The 18,672-nt window shown below is 45.3% G+C and overlaps 1 protein-coding gene across 1 annotated transcript in view; it reads right to left on the bottom strand.

The window, feature by feature from the left end:
* Nucleotides 1–18,672, bottom strand: part of LOC147734640 (protein mono-ADP-ribosyltransferase PARP12-like) — a 370,724-nt gene that overhangs the window by 243,184 nt on the left and 108,868 nt on the right. Inside the window, exon 4 of the mRNA XM_086952939.1 lies at nt 8,432–8,533. Coding sequence (XP_086809065.1) covers nt 8,432–8,533 — 102 coding nt within the window. The remainder of the gene's footprint in view (nt 1–8,431; nt 8,534–18,672) is intronic.

Below are 18,672 nucleotides of genomic sequence, written 5' to 3'. Positions count from 1 at the left end.
GTGGTGGCGGCCCTTACAGATGTCGCTGAGGTGCATTTTTTGCCTATGCTCAATAAAAATATTTAATACATAAAATCGGCCGAATAACGAATTCCGAATTACTCACCTGTGATCAGGAGAGAAGCCAGTACTGCACCTTTTAGCCCAGTACTGAACCGCAAACGTAATTATAACTGTACTTACCAGTAACCTGAATTTTCTTCCATAGGAAACCATTGACTGTTTTTCTGTGAAATTTCTTCTAAGTGTCGATTTTTGCAAACTACAAATATTCCTTAAAAATCGTACCAACTACTAAAACGTAATTACTTACGTGTCTTAGGTAGAGATACCAGTGCTGAACTTAGGAGTCCAGTACTGGATTACAAAAGTAACGAGAACCTACTTTACCTGTGACTTGAATTTCCTCCCGTAGGATAACATTGCTTGGTTTTCACTGGAAAGTTTCAACTTTGAAAATACATTTATATTAAAAAAAAAATACATTTATATTCTTTAAAAATCACTACTGTAACCAAAACGCTGTTACTTAACTGTTGACAGTACATGTCCCGGGACTGAATCTAAGATCCAGTCCTGGGGTCTGAAAAGTAATCCATAAAGTAATCAATTGCATTTATCTAGCAAAAACCATTGAGCTCAATGTTAAATTGTGTTTGAAATTGTGTTGCCTATTGCAACCACTGTAGCTATTGTACTTACTAAGTCTATTGCCTTCTTGCAAAGTAATTACCTAAAGTCACTCATATTGAGAAAAGTATATTTTGATACTTGTTGGTTCTAAAATAAAACCACTATATCTTTTGATATAAAACAATTGGCCTAGAGTTCAGTTCTTGAGTGTATGAGACCATTTGCTGAGTGTGTACAACAAATGCTTTACACTGTCCTCTGATACTGCCTTACTGCTCGGCCAAGCTACCACTAGAGAGTAAGGTTATATCTAACTTTAACCTCTGCCATACCGCTGGAGACTGGGGACTCTACACACACTGTACCTTACTTTGGTCCAGTTATATAGAGCCACTTTCTTACATATTCCCTTTGGGGTGATCCGCCGCAGAGCCCTTGCAGTTATACCATGCCTGTAGCGATCCAGGGTTTTCGATACCTCAGCATCTTTATAACAACTGACGAGGCAACGTTCTATGAACGGAATCTGTTGGGTATGTTGCACAGATTTAGATCTGATGTCACCCACTGGAAGGCTGCCCCTCACCCTTCTGGGCAGGGCGTCTTTATTCAAGATGCTTACCCCACCACGCTTTCTCTATGCCCTGCAAAACACCCCTTTCCCGGTCCCTGATTCATATTTTACGCAGATCGACTCAGCAGTTAGAAATTTATTATGGGATAATGGGCCACCTCGGATAGCCATACATAAGCTTACTATGGGATGGTACGATGGAGGCATCGGGTTGCAGAACATGCGCCTGTACTACCAGGCATCTCAGTTAATTGCCATTAACAAATGGGTGTTTGGATCCCATTTCGACCCCAGCTCTCGAACTGACCTGTGATTAATGGGGAAGGGCGGCTGTAATAGAGCGCTATTTTCAAACCCCAAGAAACTGGGGTTGACCGGCCCTACGGCCCGTACAGTAGAAGTGTGGCATGGAGTTCAGAGGCGGATGGGATGGCGCGGGCGCCTGACAAAGGCTACTCCCCCTGTGGGTGCTCGACATCCTGGGACGCCCCAGTGCCTGTGCAGGATTCGATAAGTGGGGCACAATTGGCATTTCCACGGTGGGGGATATGTGGGTTAAGGGCAAGAAGGCATCCTTTGCAGAACCCCAGCTCAAATACCAGCTTGCACCATCAGAGCACTTCCGGTATCTTCAGATTAGCCATGCCATAGACTCCGCCCTTCCTACTGACACCTCCCTCCCAGACTCTTCTCCTCTGGAAGACAGGTTGTTCCTGGACCCAATGGACAGCAAGGCTGTCTCCTTAACATACAAGAAGCTTATCAACAACCAGCCAGATCAAATGCTGAAACTGCGTGCTAATTGGGAGGCGGACATGGGTGCTATCACTGATGAGGACTGGATCGAAGCGCTAACCTCCCACGAGAGGTAACCATCCCGATGCGACTCCGGCTGGCCCAGCTTAAGATTCTATACCGTGTATATTTCGATGCTAAATTGCTATTTATGTTGGGCAGGAGACCTTGTAATCAATTAGGCACATTCATACATATTATATGGGAAGGCCCCCATATAGAGCGATGCTGGGTAGACGTGACCAGACAAATGATTAGATCTTGTGATAAACCCATACATCCATCTCCCCGATTATGCCTCCTCAATATCTGGGAGGTAACAGTCATCACCCAAACCGAACAATCATGGGCCACCATGGGATGGAGCATTGCGAAGAGAAATATTGCCGAGAAGTAGGGGGTGGATACTTTACCAAGGTTGCAGGATTGGGCTAACGACATGGACCATGCTATGGTTGTGGAGAAAATTGTATATAAAGGTAGAGGCTGCCCTCGAAAATGGGATCAAAAGTGGGGGCGTTGGAATAAATATAGGGGGATATCTGTATCTCTCCCATGGTGGAACTTAGACGGGAGAGAAATGCACTACGGGAGGGGGCGAACACGGATGTGACTACACATTTTCCCGTACCGACAAAATGTGCAGAAGTGGTGACTCCCAGACCTGTTGACAACAGTGTACCCTCTATACTGACCGTCATACTGCTCGATACTCCAGTATGATAATGCACGCTTTACTTGTACCTGAATGTATGCATATACAGATGAACTGCCTATGTCCTGTCTTTACTGCTACTGTTTAGTTCTTTAATAAAAATTGTTAAAAGAAATGCACCATTTGCACACTCTTTTTTTGACAAATTTCTCAGGGAGATGGAGTCAATTGGGGGTTGCCTGGGGTCGCAACTGCGACCCCCCTCAGCAAGCATTTGCGACCCCTGACATTTCGCGTATGACCCCTGGTCCCAGCCTGTCATAAAATATGTCTGTGATTATGTTGTCATACAAAATTCACTTTGCATTTCCTCAGAGACTTTCAAATATGCATTATCAGTGAATGGATGCGTGCTCTTGCCAAGGGACCAAAGGGAGTCACGATAAAGATTGTCACGAGAGTTGTAACACGGAGAAAATTAGTCAATGTGCAGTACAGGAAGGAGGGTAAAATAGAAAGTTAAAATCGACCTTCCTGCAGAAGTTAGTTTAGTTTTGTCCTATATGAATTCTCCTAGTTAGGTCGAGCAGCGTCTGCTCGAGACCTATTGTTGCCCGTATCTGGGAATGAAGACACGAGTGTGCCGCGCGCTTTTCCATTTCCAGTTTTCACTGCGGGAGCGCGCCTCTCAGATGCGCTTGTGCAGACGCACTGCATGCAAACACGGCGCAGCACACACACACACAGCCAGCCCCCACCCCCTGCACACACACACACACAGTCGCGCGCACCCATACACACGCTGCCGCCCCCACACCCATGCGCACACACACACACACATACAGACACACACACACACAGACACGCACGCATACACCCGCCGCAACCCCCTACCCCCCTCTGCACACACCCCCCCGCACCCCCCTTACAACTAAACCCCACTCACCGCATCGCCGCCACTCCTGACTTCGGCAGCCACCGCGGGGCTCTCCCTCAGGCATGGGAGCCCCGCCCGCGTCACCAATGCTGCTCTCTGGCACTCCGTGGAAGCGGGCTTCACGTAGAAGGCGGATGTCCCGCCCCACGACCGGCTTCACGCTGCCGAACTTCCGGTTGGCGTTCTGCTGTCTGCTGCAAGATTTCACCAGCAGCCTCTTCGAATTCCGGAGTCTGGGCACTGCTGAAGTCTTAGACGGAAGGAACTTGGTGTATTTAAAAAACCCAGAGGTACAGTTTGAGCACTAATACAATAGCCTCTTACACCACAAAGTCACCTCACAGACTGCACGAAATCCAGACCGCAATTCGTTGCTTTCTTCATTACCAAGGGGGGGGCACGCCACCTAGTGGTTACTCTAAAATTGAGCGAACACGCTGTTTATCTTTTCCATGGTTTTGGGAAACGCTCCCTTTAAATGATCACTTTGAGCCCTGTGATCTGGTCCCACGAGGGCTCCGGCGATATTGTTATTGCAGGTAGCATAATGAAGGACATCCTATTTACTTCCACATCGGGCCTGTACGTCTATAATGCACTCCGTGCCCATTGCTTCGTGCTAGTATCTGTTTCTGTCAGCCTACGCGCATTTCCGGATCTTTCCTGCTCGTGTGGCTAACTAACACAGTTCCGAACCACGAAAGAAATATTTCTGCTCATGGCAACATACAAGTTGAGTGTGAATAAATCTGGAATCCAAAATACTATTTAGTATTTTTCTCTCAAAAAAAGTTATCTTTACAGGTGCGATGGATGCCTTTGCTGCTCTCGCGCGGTAATGCTGATAGAATTCCTCCTCCAATAGCGCCAATGCTGGAGACCTTTTTTTTTCTTTCTCGCTGGTGGGCTGCACGCAAAATTGCTCTCTGCAGGTGCTTACCGCCGGGTTGGATTGCACTGTGGCAAGGCCCAGCCAATCACCAGAGCAGACTGCCGCGGGGATCCCTACCCCTCCCGTTTCTTTGTAATTCCTTCAAAAGTCTTATGCTGATACCGCAATAGTTTCACAAGCTATTCTGCTAATTGCTATGCTGCCTTTTGGCGAGGTTCGCGCTATGCAAATACCATAAACACATGCATATAAACATTTGTTTTTTACTGAATAACTGATGGCATATTAAGAGGGAGTCATTCCATAAAAATACTTGGCTCGCACAGAGGCAGGATGGGGGTTACTTCTTTACACGCGTGCGTGACGACGACTGTACCGTCACCAGTCTTGTCGCTCTAGGAAATGTGTTAGAACAGGTTCTGACTGTTTGCATCTTGTGCCCTGTGCTAGCCAAGCTCACTCCCCCCACACACAAACACCTCCCCCACACACTCCCCCCACACAAACAACCCCCCCCACACACACACCCCCCACAAACACAATCACCCACACACACACACCACCCCCCACACACAAATCCCCCCCCACACACCCACACAATCCCCCACACACACAACCCCCCACACACAACCCCCCAAACACAAAACCCCTCCCACACACACACACACCCCCACACAAACATCCCCACACACAAACTCCACACACAAACTCCACACAAACACAACCCCACACAGACACAACCACACACACAGACACACCCCACAGACACACACAACCCCCCCACACAAACCTCCACACACACAACCCCGCACACACACAACCCCACACACACACAATCCCACCCCCCCACACCCACACACACACCCCACACACACACACACCCACACACACATACCACACACACAACCCCGCACACACACATATCACACACACACATACCACACACACAACCCCACACACATACCACACACACAACCCCCCACACACACAACCCCCCACACAACCCCACACACACACACAACCCCCCCACACAACCCCACACACAGACACTCCCCCCACACACACAACCCCCCACAAAAACCTCCACACACACAACCCCGCACACACACACATTCCACACATACATACCCCACATAGACAACCCCACACAGACATTCCCACCCCCCCACACACACCCACACAGACACACCCCCACACAGACACACCCCCACACACACACATACCACACACACAACCCCACACACACAACCCCACACACAAAACCCTCCACACAAACAACCCTCCACACACACAACCCCCCACACCCAACCACAACCACACACAACCACAACCACACATACAACCACACACACAACCCCCCACACACAACCCCCAACACACAACCACACACACAACCACACACACAACCACACGCAACCACACACACAACCCCAAACACAACACACAACCCCACACACAAACCCAAACACAACACACAACCACATACAACCTCAAACACAACACACACAACACACACAACCCCACACACAAACACAACAACGCACAACCACACACACAACCACATCCACAAACACACAACCACAACGATAAACACACACCACATACACATCCACACACACAACCACAACCATAAACACACACCACACACACAACCATCTGTCTGTCTATCGCCCGCACTCGGTCTATCGCCCGCACTCGGTCTATCTGTCTGTCTGTCTATCTCTCTATCTGTCGCCCTGACTCTCTCTATCTATCTATCGCCCTGACTATCTCTCTATCGCCCTCACTCTATCTCTCTATCTATCTATCGCCCTGACTCTATCTCTCTATCTATCTCTCGCCCTCACTCTATCTCTCTATCTATCTATCGCCCTGACTCTATCTCTCTATCTATCTCTCGCCCTGACTCTATCTCTCTATCTATCTATCGCCCTGACTATCTATCTATCTATTGCTCTCACTCCCTATATCTATTGCACTCACTCTATCTATCACACTCACTCTATCTATCACAACATCACTCAGCACCACAACAGCATCACTCAGGGGCACCACAACATCACTATGCGCTACCACAGCATCACTGAACGCCACAGCATCACTCGTCGCCACCACAACATCACTCAGCTCCACCACAGCATCAATCTGTGCAACCATTCAACAAGTGGTTCAAATATGTTCTCTCAATGTTTCAAGCTTTATTACAAATGTCACAAAAAGATGTTAATATTTCACTTCTGTTCTTGGATTTTCGTCACAATAAAATACACTGAACATAATCTTCACAAAAATTATTTACAAAAAATTAAGCTATTGCCATTAAAAATTACAATAACTTTTATTAATTAATAATTATTTTAAAAAGTAAAAGCCATTGTTATTTGTAATATCAATACATTTAAGTCACGTAAATACAACACATATTGCATTACAAATGCTATAGGCGTCACATTTGCGAAAATTATAACTATTGGCATTGTAAATGACAAAGCTATTAATTTCATTATTTTCAAAACCAACACATAAATTAAAAATGTGTTATTTACAATACCAATAGCTCAAACTTTCCTAATGCGAGTCCTATTGCATTGCAAATGCTTGTTAAAGACAGCAGACGCAAAGACTGCTTCTCTTCCTCTATAAAACGGTGAAGTGGAGGGCAGAGATATTATGCGCCAGGCGATTTTGAAGCACTGAGAGAGGCCCAGCCAGACAGTCTGGGAAACTGCAAAAAGAGAAGTACTCTGTTCATAGGAGATTGGACTGAATGTTTGGTACCGTAAGTCATTGTTAATTTATTCAGTCAGGTATACAGAATTACCATCAACATGAAGGGGTACGGTGATAGCACTATTGTGGGTTAGGATGGTGGCATAAAGGCTGCACAAAGGGGATAGTGTAATACTGAGGCAGGAATTATTCAAAAAATGGAACAGGAGATCCAGGAAATGTTGAACATCTGACAGGTGAGGAGAGATCAGCTGCATGTGAACGCATAAGAGAGGGTGTAGAGTAAACTTTGGTGAGTATAGCTCAGAATGTATAGCTTTTTGAGATTGGTCAACGGCGAGATAAATAAAAGGGGGCAAAATGAAAGAAAGTGAAGGACTGAGACGACTTATGTGATATTAGGTGATATAAACTCGGCTATCATACTTTCCATTCTTGTATACTATTTGCAAATTTTTCTGAACCCTGCATCTCAAGATTCTCTCTGATTCAGCTAATGTCTTTGGGCCCGATTCACAGAATGAACTTAAGACTCAATACTAAACTTACTACCATTTTGGTATTCACAGAATGCACTTACTACTTTTGATATTCACAGAAGTAAGGATTTTTTCTTAAGTTTGTCTTAAGACAAATTTAAGACAGACTTAAGACAGAGTTAAGACAAAATCCTAACTTCTGTGAATACCAAAAGTAGTAAGTTCACTCTGTGAATGCCAAAAGTAGTAAGTGCATTCAGTGAATACCAAAATAGTAGTAAGATTAGGATTGAGTCTTAAATTCATTCTGTGAATCGGGCCCTGTTTGATTAGATTTTAATAACGTATGTTTGTTTGTAGAGAAGTTAATTTATACCTGCATGAGATTTTCCCAACTCTTTGTGTGATGTATTAGCCAAAGGTCAGATGCCTCTCTTCCTATGTTTGCTACAAGTAAAATGTCACGTGATGTCATTTCCTGTGATGTCATGGGATGGGTCAAAGGTCTTGTGAAGTCACTTCCTGCTAAATCATCTGGGAGTCAGTGGCTATGTGATGTCACTTCCGCTACTCCTGTAATTTTGGTGAATTGACAACCATGCTCGGGGGAGAATCCCCCCCGAGCCCCTTTATGACGGTCAGTCTTACAGACCTTTCAAATGTCACCAGCCGACACCGTCTCTTTCTCTTCTGAGCATCACCCCCTGCAAGAAGAATGTTGACCCTGAGCACTCACATTGGTTTCTACAGAATTTCCAGATATGATGGAGGCAGATCTGGTTTGGATCATTTTCGTCACCTTGAGGTGAAACCACTGGAGAAGCTTCTGGCTGTGAACCTGTAGTGAGAGCAAGAGTAAAAAATAATGAAAGAGAAAGAAGAAAATAGAATTATTGAAATAAAACTACCATAGGCCTATGGCTGTCCAATTCCGATAGAGTAGATGAATGTGTAGAACATGTTTTATTCATCCCCCAGAATATGGAATGCCATCATGACCCCCATTCGGACCACGATCTCCTTGCCTTCTTTTTAGAGCAAACTACAATGCTTTCGTCTTGACCTTCACATTTGCCCAGTGTCTTGATTCCCAAAATGTGGTCTTTCTTTCTTTTACTCACTATCCCTTTCTCGAAGTAGAGATCTGACTACTGATGTGTCTCATGCTTCTCCCTCCTAGGGAAATATTTTCATTCTTTTTGTCAATTTTTGCACTAGACATGCACTATATAACTGCCCCTGTATTGCGTATGTTTGTGAATGATGATCACTTTCTTGTAACGTCTTATTGTCTTATTTGCTACTGTGTTCATTGTGTATATGTGAAGTGTCTGGTGGCCCGCAGCACAAAACCCACTGACCACGCACAAAAACTCACCATCAACCTGGACTCCTCCCTCTCAATGAAGCGCCAGATCAACACTGCTTCATTCTCCTGCTTTCACACATTCTGCCTACTTTGTAAGATCTTCAAGTGGATCCCCACTGAGCCTAGGAAAACCGTCACCCATGCTCTCATCGGCAGCAGACTACACCAGCACCACCCAGAATCTCCTAAAGAAACTGCAGAGCATCCAGAACGTCTCCGCCAGACTCATCCTGAACATCACAAGCAACGTCCACATCACTGACGCCTGAGAGACCTTTACTGGCCACCTTTCAACAAAAGAATTACATTCAAGCTCCTCACGCACGCCTACAAAGCCCTCCACAATGCCGCACCTGCACACCTCAACCACCACCTCTCCTTCTACACTACCAGCAGACAACTCCGCTTTGCCCAACTGGCCCTGGCCACCATCCACCGGAACTGCAAGACCAGGGCTGGAGGAAGATCTTTCTCCTACCTCACTGTGAAGACCTGGAACTCTGCACATTAGGCAATCTACATAACTGCCGTAATTCAGGAAGGATCTCAAGACCTGGCTCTTTGACTGAAGCACAGATCCACCTTATGGGTGAGTAGCCACGCTTTATAAAATACTGATTGATTGATTGAAGTGCTCTGATTACCCTTGTATGGGCCATATAAAACTATACATACACAAATAAATACAATAAATTCATCATGCTTTTAAAACAACCTGTTCCGCTAACTCTACAGTCCCACAACCCCTCCTCTGCCATTCCATGTATGCCCTATGCAGTCTTATTACTGTACTCCCATGATTTCCACTTCCTTGGAACCCCTGCTAGGAATGACTCTGCTAAACTGCAGCCCAGGCATTTGTCACTTGTATTATAGCCTTATAGCCCGCCGTAGAGGGCTATACCGGCTATTAAAAGCCCTCTCCAGCGTTAAAGGCCCCGATTCGAAGGCGATGGCCTTTAACAAGGGAGAGGGACTTTAATAGCGGTATAGCCCATCTACGAAGGGCTATAAGGCTATTAGAACATTCTGTCACCAGAGGGCAGAATGTTCTAACAAAAAAACAAAGCCTTTTGGAAGCGTGAGGGGATTGGAATCCCCTCAGGCTCCCTGAAGCCTTTGTTCACAGCCAGAGCTGTGAACAAAGAAACATTGGAATGTTGGAGCTCCAGGCTTATACCAGCCATTATAAGCCCGGAGCACTCCATTGTTTTCAATGGAGCGCCCAACAATTCAATGTTCTAATTAGTATTAGTGTAGCACTTTTTTTTCTTATTTATATATAAGAATACAATCACAACCACTGTTGCACGGTTAGCCAAAAATGGTATTAGTCGTTTGTACAATGGTGAATATATAGCTAGCCCCTCCTGCTTGTATTTTGAGAGCGAAAGAGAGGTAAGAAGGAAAAGACAGAAAAATTAGTAGTGAAACAAAAGAGGAATAGGACAGGCATGTAGAGAGGTACAGTCGCTCAACATAACATTGGGATCAGCTGTACATACTGCATTACATCTGGAACTCTCTCAGGATGCTTGAGTCCGCATGCGAGCCCACCCGGCTATGTTGGGGAACCACACTTTTGGGCCGAGGGCCAGTACGATGTTTGTGCAAACCAACTGTTTATGGAGGAGCATAAGAGTTTAGCTAAGTGTCCAGCGCTTCCCACATCCCCCTCGAGGAAGCTTTCCTGGGTGAGTATTGTAGCGCAATATTGTCCGCTCCTCTGAGATGTGTGACCCAGTTGATCCATCCTTTGTAGCTAGATTTGCTTGTGTCTTTCCAGTTGGTTAGTGCCATTTTCACAGCTGTTGTCAGTAAAAGGTCCATTAGTTCTTTATCTTGCTCAGTCCTCAAATTCGTGCATATAAATGCCGAAGTGAGGGTGGGGAATTCCATTGTTAGTTTGCACTCAAACAGATTATTAATTAAATCAAAGATGTTCCCCCAGAATACCTTGAGTGTTGGGCATTTGAAGATAAGGTGTGCTAGGTCCCCCTTCTCTTTGTTACAGTTCTAGCAGAGTGAGTCCTCCATGAGGCCTAATGAGTATAGTCGAGCTAGGGTCCAGAATGCCTTGTGAAGCAGCCCAAATTTAGTTTGTGCTAGAACTGGGGAATATTATTACGCGAGGCCGAAGACCACAGAGTTGCCCATTCCTGTTAATTGAGTGGGGTGTTAGGCTGTTTGTCCCAGTATCCCAGTAGGCTATTATTTTTTCATTAAGTTTGTTGGTTTTGGGACGTAGTAGCTTGTAGAGCTGCGAGACTTGGTGTCCTAGTTTGTTAATGTTTGATACATATCGGAAGATTGAGGGTTGGGGGATAATTAATTTCTTCTTTGATAAGACTGCTCTTATTTTCAGGAACCTATAGAGTTCGATGTCTTTTAGGTGGTGTCTTGATTTGAGGTCAGAGAAGGTGATGGAGTATTCCCCATTTTGGAGTTAGTGCTGGTAGCAGATACCTTTCTCTATCCAGGTATCGAAGGTAAGGCTTTTCCCTTTGTACCTAAAGTTGCTATTCGCCCATAGTGATTCTGTCTTAGACCCTTTGATGCTAACCTCCATCTTCTTGTCTACTTTTAGAAGTGCGATTTTTGTGTTTTTAAAGATATGTTTGGATGAGTGGGGATATGTATTTGTTCCACAGCGGTTCCACAGCGGTATTCGTACAAGCGCCTTGAGACCCTTGCGGGTGAGTAGTGCGCTATACAAGTATCAATTTACATTTACATATTTGCTGTTAGGAGGGCCAGTGGGCGCAGATTGTTCAGGATGGCTTTCTCTACCTACTACTGTCAGCCGATATTTTACGAGCCTTTTCTTTCTTTTAATTTACTTTCAGGGTGTGCCATTTTCGCTTCCACCCCCTCCCGAGACCCATGGGGCGTGGATCTTTTACTACACAAGTGAGATCTTTTTACCCAACTCCTGCGTGTCACCCAATACCTTTAGGAGTTAGCACATCAGGCCATTATTATTGGTCAATTGATCGCTATTCACGAGTGCTGTAATATAGTCACTCTGTCCTACGGCCTGCATTTCTTTCGCCATAGTGCATGCCCACATGCCTGTAATGCCCCCTGGGCAACCATACAGCGCTTCTGGCACTAAAATAGATTTATAGTACTTGGTCTATCTCTAGACCAATCCATGGCGTTTCTAACGCAGAGACTGTCAAGACAACCACAAACGACCAAACCTTAATTATATGTTTGGTCCTACATGTATGTTTGTCTTTCTTTCTTTTCCAGACTATACAGGTTCCTCTGAGTGGAGGTAAATCCCACAACTTGTGGTTTGTGTTTTGTTTTGCACTTTTTTACACATAGCACAATTTTTAACTTTCACGTCCTTTGGTCAGGGTGGGCGTTAGCGCGCCCTTACCGCCAAGGTACACGCTACACGGTCCTGACGAATGCCCACGTAATTCTTACACTTATAACGGGCAGAAACATGTTGACCCCAGTTTAAGTGGAAACTCCCATCATAATCAGTGGTAGTTCTTCCACACATACCTTTTTTAACCATGTCTAAACTGACCAGTAAATAAATCATTTTTGATGGTACAGTATTAGACATTTTTAACATCACTTTTCACATCACTGTCACCAAATCCAGCTCCGCAGTAACCTGGCATTGTAGCAAACCAGGGAGGCACTCGGCTTCTCCTGGTGGGCTCGATGATGAAGCATGTCACCGACCAGGTCGGTGAGTGAGGGCTTCCCATAAAACCCATGAAGGTTTCCATTGTGTCTACAAGAGGGTATCTTTCTATATTCCTTCTCACAGTCTTTGCCTCAACACAGACACCGTTGCATATGACACTCTTCCTTTGTTTTGCATTTCTCTACCTGAAGCCATACTGGTGTATAGTCGGTTGCCGGGGCAACCCAGTATATTCCCTGTTTTGCTAGAAACTGCTTTTGCTGTTTAACTAATTGTCCTAAAATAACATGTTGTCCCCCAATTCCTGTTAGTTGGTCGGATCATTATGTGATAGGATTCACCTTACTAGGTTTTCATCCACCACATCAAAAGCCACTCCCTGCAGTATGGAGAAGACAATGGCACAAAATTACTGTAGAAGAACTTCAGAAAGCCTGGAATGAACCTTTCCTCTCTGAAGATGATGATATCGAATTAGGTCTGACTAAGTTTAACAAAGCACTCCTAGAGGCAGTGGACCTACTTGCACCACTGAAACTGCATAAACAGTATCCCAATTCTAAGCAGGAAGCTTGGTATACTAAAGATCTGAAGGTAGAGAAGCAGCAATGTAGAAGACTGGAGAAGCCATGGAGAAAAACACATACACCTGCCAGTAAAAAGCTATATCTGGAGGCCCAATCAAATTATTACAAACATATAAAACAAGCTAGGAAAAATAGTCTTGCATTACAAATATCAGAAGCAGGGAATTCAGCAAGAGAACTTTATAAAATTCTCCAATCATTTGTTAAGCCCACAGTGTGTGAAAGCCCTGATGATTTTACTCAAACTCTATGCGATGATATTTCCACATTCTTTGAGAATAAGATTGAACTAATTTATGATAAAATCACCATATCAAGAACAATGTTAATTCTTCCTGTCCCCGACTACCAATGAATGAAAGCTGCCAGTTTACCTCGATTCCAGAGGTTAGCCTGTCCGAAGTCACTGCCTTATATAGCCAAATTAAATCAGGATCACCCACAGACCTCCTGCCTGGAAAGATGATAGCCCCTCTGGGTAGCTTACTAGCCCCGAGCTTTCAAACCCTGATCAACCTTTCCCTTAAGGAAGGGCAGATTCCCAGTGCCTGGAAAAGGGCAGTTGTGAACCCTATTTGTAAAAATACGGCGCTACCATGGTCAGACCTTAACAACCTCCGTCCGATTTCCCTCCTGCCCCATCTGAGTAAGATGACTGAGAGGCATGTCAATACACACGTGTCTAAATTCATCGAGGCAGCGGACTGTCTGGACCCTTCTCAATCTGGGTTCAGACCAAATCACAGCACAGAGTCAGCTCTCCTCTCCGTGACCGATACTATCCGGATGGCACAGGATAGAGGAGGCTCCATGATTCTGGTGCTGTTAGATTTGTCCGCTGCCTTCGACACGGTGTCACATGACATTCTTATCAGTCGTCTGAAGAGGGTAGGGATCGACGGAGTGGCCTTATCATGGCTAGAGAGTTTCATCACTGGCCGCTCACAAAGTGTTCGATTAGTCTCCCACTTTTCCATCTCTAGGGAGCTCACCAAGGGGGTTCCACAGGGCTCATGCTTAAGCCCCACATTGTTTAAAGTGTGTGTGGCCCCCTTGGCCGAAATTGTGAGAGAGTACGGGTTCACACCACTATCCTACGCTGACGACACCCAGCTTTTGTTCCCTTTCCAGACCATGACACCAGCAGTTAAAAGCTCTTTTGCTGCAGGAATGAGAGCCATATCCAGCTGGATGACCTCCAATTGCCTACAGTGCAATGTGGGCAAGACGGAGGTCATGCTCTTCGGAGATGCCCCGCTCCTCTGGTCACCTGAGTGGTGGCCTCCTAACTTAGGCCCTGCCCCATGTCCAAAGGAGACAGTGAAAAATCTTGGGGTCAAGCTCGATCGGTCTTTGGTACTTAAAGATCATGCTACCCAGGTAACAGGATCCTGTCTGAGGGTCATTGGACTATTGAGGAGGGTATTTCCCTATTTAGCAGATAGCCACAGAAAAACTTTAGTACAGACATTGGTAATTAGTAAGCATGGGCGGAAAATCCGTTTCGCTCGCGGATTTTGCGGATTTTCGGTAAATTCGCAATCCGCGAGATCCGCGAATCTCCCACAAAATCCGCAAATCCGCGAGCAGCGGATTTTATGGTTTGCTCGCACTGTTCGCGTGAGTTCGCGGCTTGCCAGTACAACTTCGCACCCCGCGAGTAAGTGCTAAATTGCAGAAATACGATCTTAGCAAAACTGAAACTACTTACCAGGTTCAAAAGTTCAGGCTCATCATTAGTAGCCATTTCCTGTAGTGCTTCCTGAGGGGCCCCTCCAGAGTTCAGTTGCCAGTTGCAACTATTATGTGACCCTGCTCTGAACCTCAGAATAGTTACACATATGCCACAAAGGTCCTGAATTACAGCTAAGGGAGACAAGCAGGAGCCAGGCTGGAAGTTAAAATCCATTAATCAGCCCCTAATTCATTATTGTCAGTTGGGGCAGGGCAGGTGTTGTAACTAATTTTGCAACAATGAAAGCACTTAGCAAGTGCAAAAGATCACTAATCAGGAAGCACTAAGGAAGCAGGTGCCAGCTAAAAAAATATTCTGTGACACATTAATCAGCCCCAAATTAATTCAGGTCACTTGAGGCAGGGAAGGTGTGCTTTGCTTTGCCGAAAATAATGTACACTGGACAACCAGAGGGTGTGGTGATGAAACAGAGGGTGGCATGGGTGGGCCAGAGGGTGGCATGAGTAGTCAGAGAGTGGCAGTGGTGACAGAGAGTGGCAGTGATGAAGAAGAGTGTCCCAAACAGGCTGGACACGTAGAAACAACAAGTTCGCAAAACTTGCGACCCGACAGGTAAGTTCGCAAATTGCGAAATTGTAAAAACCCTCGCGAACTGGCAGAAACACGCGCGAACACAAAAAAAAAAAAATCCACAAATTCGCGGGAATTCGCGGATTTTGCGGATTGCGAGTTCGCAAATCCGCAAAATTCGCGAACGCGAGATTCGCAAAATTCGCCCATGCTTAGTAATTAGCAGGCTTGATTATTGCAATGGGCTACTCATTTCCGCCAATGAAGAACAGTTAGGCAGGCTACAAGTAGCTCCGAATACAGCTGCCAGGCTGATTCTAAATGTCCCAGCCAGATCCTCATCCCGCCCTTTGCTAAACAAGTTACACTGGCTACCCATTCGCCAGAGGGGGAAATTTCAGATTTTTGCATTATTCTTAAATGCCTGATTGGAGTTGGTCTCAGATACCTATCCGAAATATTCGGACCCTATGAGCCAAGTCGCTCTTTGCTCTCTAAGAGTCAAGCTCTGCTCCAAGTACCTAGGATCAAAAAGGAGAGACAGGGAGGCCGAGCTCTATCTTATAAAGGCCCTATTCTCTGGAACTCCTTGCCCCTCACCCTTAGACTAAATTCTAGTTTGAATGTATTTAGGAAATGCCTAAAGACTCATTTGTTTCTGACCTGGTAGTCTTTCCAGTATTTCTGCCTGTGTATCCTTGTTTAGTTCAGCTTATGGCAAGAACGTAAGCGCGGAGATACCCCTTCGGGGGTCGAATTCCTGCGCTATATAAGAAACTAAAATAAAATAAATAAATAAATAAAGGCCAATTGGAACACCCTAAAGTCTGCTAGGTTTACCCCTCCTTGGGTTTTTTCTAATCTCAGTTTCCTAATGCTTATTCTTGCCTTCTTCCTGCGCCAGGGGAATTTAGTGAGCATGATATCGACTTTCCGATGGAAATCGTCTGTGAGTAGGAGTGGGAGCATGCTTATCAGGTATTTGATCATAGGGGTGATCATCATTTTGATAGTTTCAATTCCTCCCCACCAAGTTATGAATTTTGGGCACCAGGAGTCCAAAAGTTTCTTAATTTCTTCGAGTAGCGTCTTCTCATTGTAGTGTAGAGTGTTTATTAGGTCGCTACCGAAATATATGCCTAGGTATTTAATATGCCTATCTGCCAGGTCAGCCCTGAGTCCCCTAGAATGTCTCTTGTGCAGTGAATCTTTCACGGTTTACATTCAGATTTATCCTTGTTTAGTTTATACCCTGATAGTCTGGAGTACTCTGCTATCGTGGTCATCAGAGCCCCTATTGAGGACTTCGGTTGTTCTGTTACGATCAGTATATCATCTGCGTAGGCAGCTAGTTTTACTTTGGCTCCATTGATATTGACCCCTTTTATGCTAGTGTTTAGCTTCATGTCTTGGACGAGGGGTTCAAGGGCCAGTAAGAAAAGCACTGGTGACAGTGGGCAACCCTGTCTAGTTCCTTGTTGCAGTGTAAAGGGGTCAGAGAGTGTGCCGTTTACTATGATATGGGCTGATGGGGCCCTATATAGGGCCATAGCCATCCGTATATATGCCTCCCCCAGGTTGAAGGTCTGCATACAATGATCTAGGAAGGCCCAGGAGACTTTATCAAAGGCCTTCTCGGCATCTAATGCTATTGCTACCGCCGGTTCTGGTTTAGCAGACACCTGTTCCAATATATGGCAGAGAAGCCGGGTTTTGTCGCTAGACATACGGTTACTTTTTAATTTGGGGAGGACCGTATTTAGTCTGACCGCCAAGATCTTGGCGTAGATTTTACAGTCCACATTGATGAAGGATATTGGTCTGTAATTTTTTGGTAATAGCTGGTCTTTACCTTCCTTTGGGATGACTATTATATTAGCCTCTGTCATGGATTGAGTCACTCACCCTTTAGTTGCAGCCTTGTTATAGACCTTTTTCATGGTTGGTTTAAGCTGGTTTAGGAAGGTCTTATAGAAATCGGCTGTGTACCCCTCAGGCCTAGGGGCCTTATTTTTTTCAGTGATTTGACTGCCATTTCAATTTCCGTGCAGTTATTTTCCTGACCTAGCCAGATTGTGTCTTCAGTGCTAAGCTTCGGGAGCCCGATTCTGTCAAGGTATTTTGTGCAGTCCTCTTGGTTGAGGTTCTGGTCATTCCTATAGAGTTCTGAGTAGAACTCTTGGAATGTCTTGAGGATATCCTTGTGTCTTGTGTGGGTTTTATTGTTTGAGCCTGTGATGGATGACACCGCAAACTGGTTGCATTTGTGTTTTAGGTAGGAGCAAGAAGCTTTCCCACTCGGTTGGCTTCGCATAGGTCAAGGGCTTTGCACTTGTTGAACCACTACTCTGCTCTATCGCTCTGGATTTTGTTATATTCATATTTATTGTGTGTTAGTTTTGCTAGGAGCTTGTTGTCCTTTGTGGCGTTTGCATGGTCTAATTCTAACCTTTTTTTCTCCTGCTCAAGTTGAGTTAATCTCAGGTTTGTATTCTTGTTTAGTTTTTACTTAATTGCAATAATTGTGCCTCAGATAGTTGCTTTTAGGGCATCCAATAGGGTGCTGACGCTAGTCTCGGAGGTATCATTGTGATTTAGGTAGTCTGTTATGGCATCCTCAATCTTTTTTTTGTTTTCGGGTCTGATAGAACTTCACTGTTAAATCGCCACCTCCTGGGGATGGCTTCGTTGTGGTACCTGCTTAGTTTTAGGCTGATACATGAGTGGTCCGAAACTAGTCTTGGTGCTATTTTGGAGTGTTCAATTAGGTGTGTGTGTGTTCCCGAGATAAGTATGTAGTCTATCCTGGTGTAGGAATTGTGTGGGTTGGAGTAGAAAGTGTAGTCCCTAGTATCTGGGTGTTGTAGCCGCCATGCATCTTTGAGGTTGAACTTGGAGCAAATGTTTTGGAGTGAAGCGTGCGAGTTGGTGGGGTGGTATTGGCAGGAGGATTGCCTGTCTGTTATGTGATCTAGTGGGACGTTAAAATCCCCCGCCACGATCATCAGTTCGTTTTGGGGAAAGTTTTCTAGTGTGCATGACACCTCCACCCAAAAGGATGGGTCATCTGCATTGGGGCCGTATA

Source organism: Lissotriton vulgaris, chromosome 1_2, assembly GCF_964263255.1.
Source record: "Lissotriton vulgaris chromosome 1_2, aLisVul1.2, whole genome shotgun sequence".
Classification (NCBI taxonomy): Eukaryota; Metazoa; Chordata; class Amphibia; order Caudata; family Salamandridae; genus Lissotriton; species Lissotriton vulgaris.
Note: the sequence above shows the minus strand (reverse complement) of the source record. Positions and strands in the feature narration are given on the sequence as shown.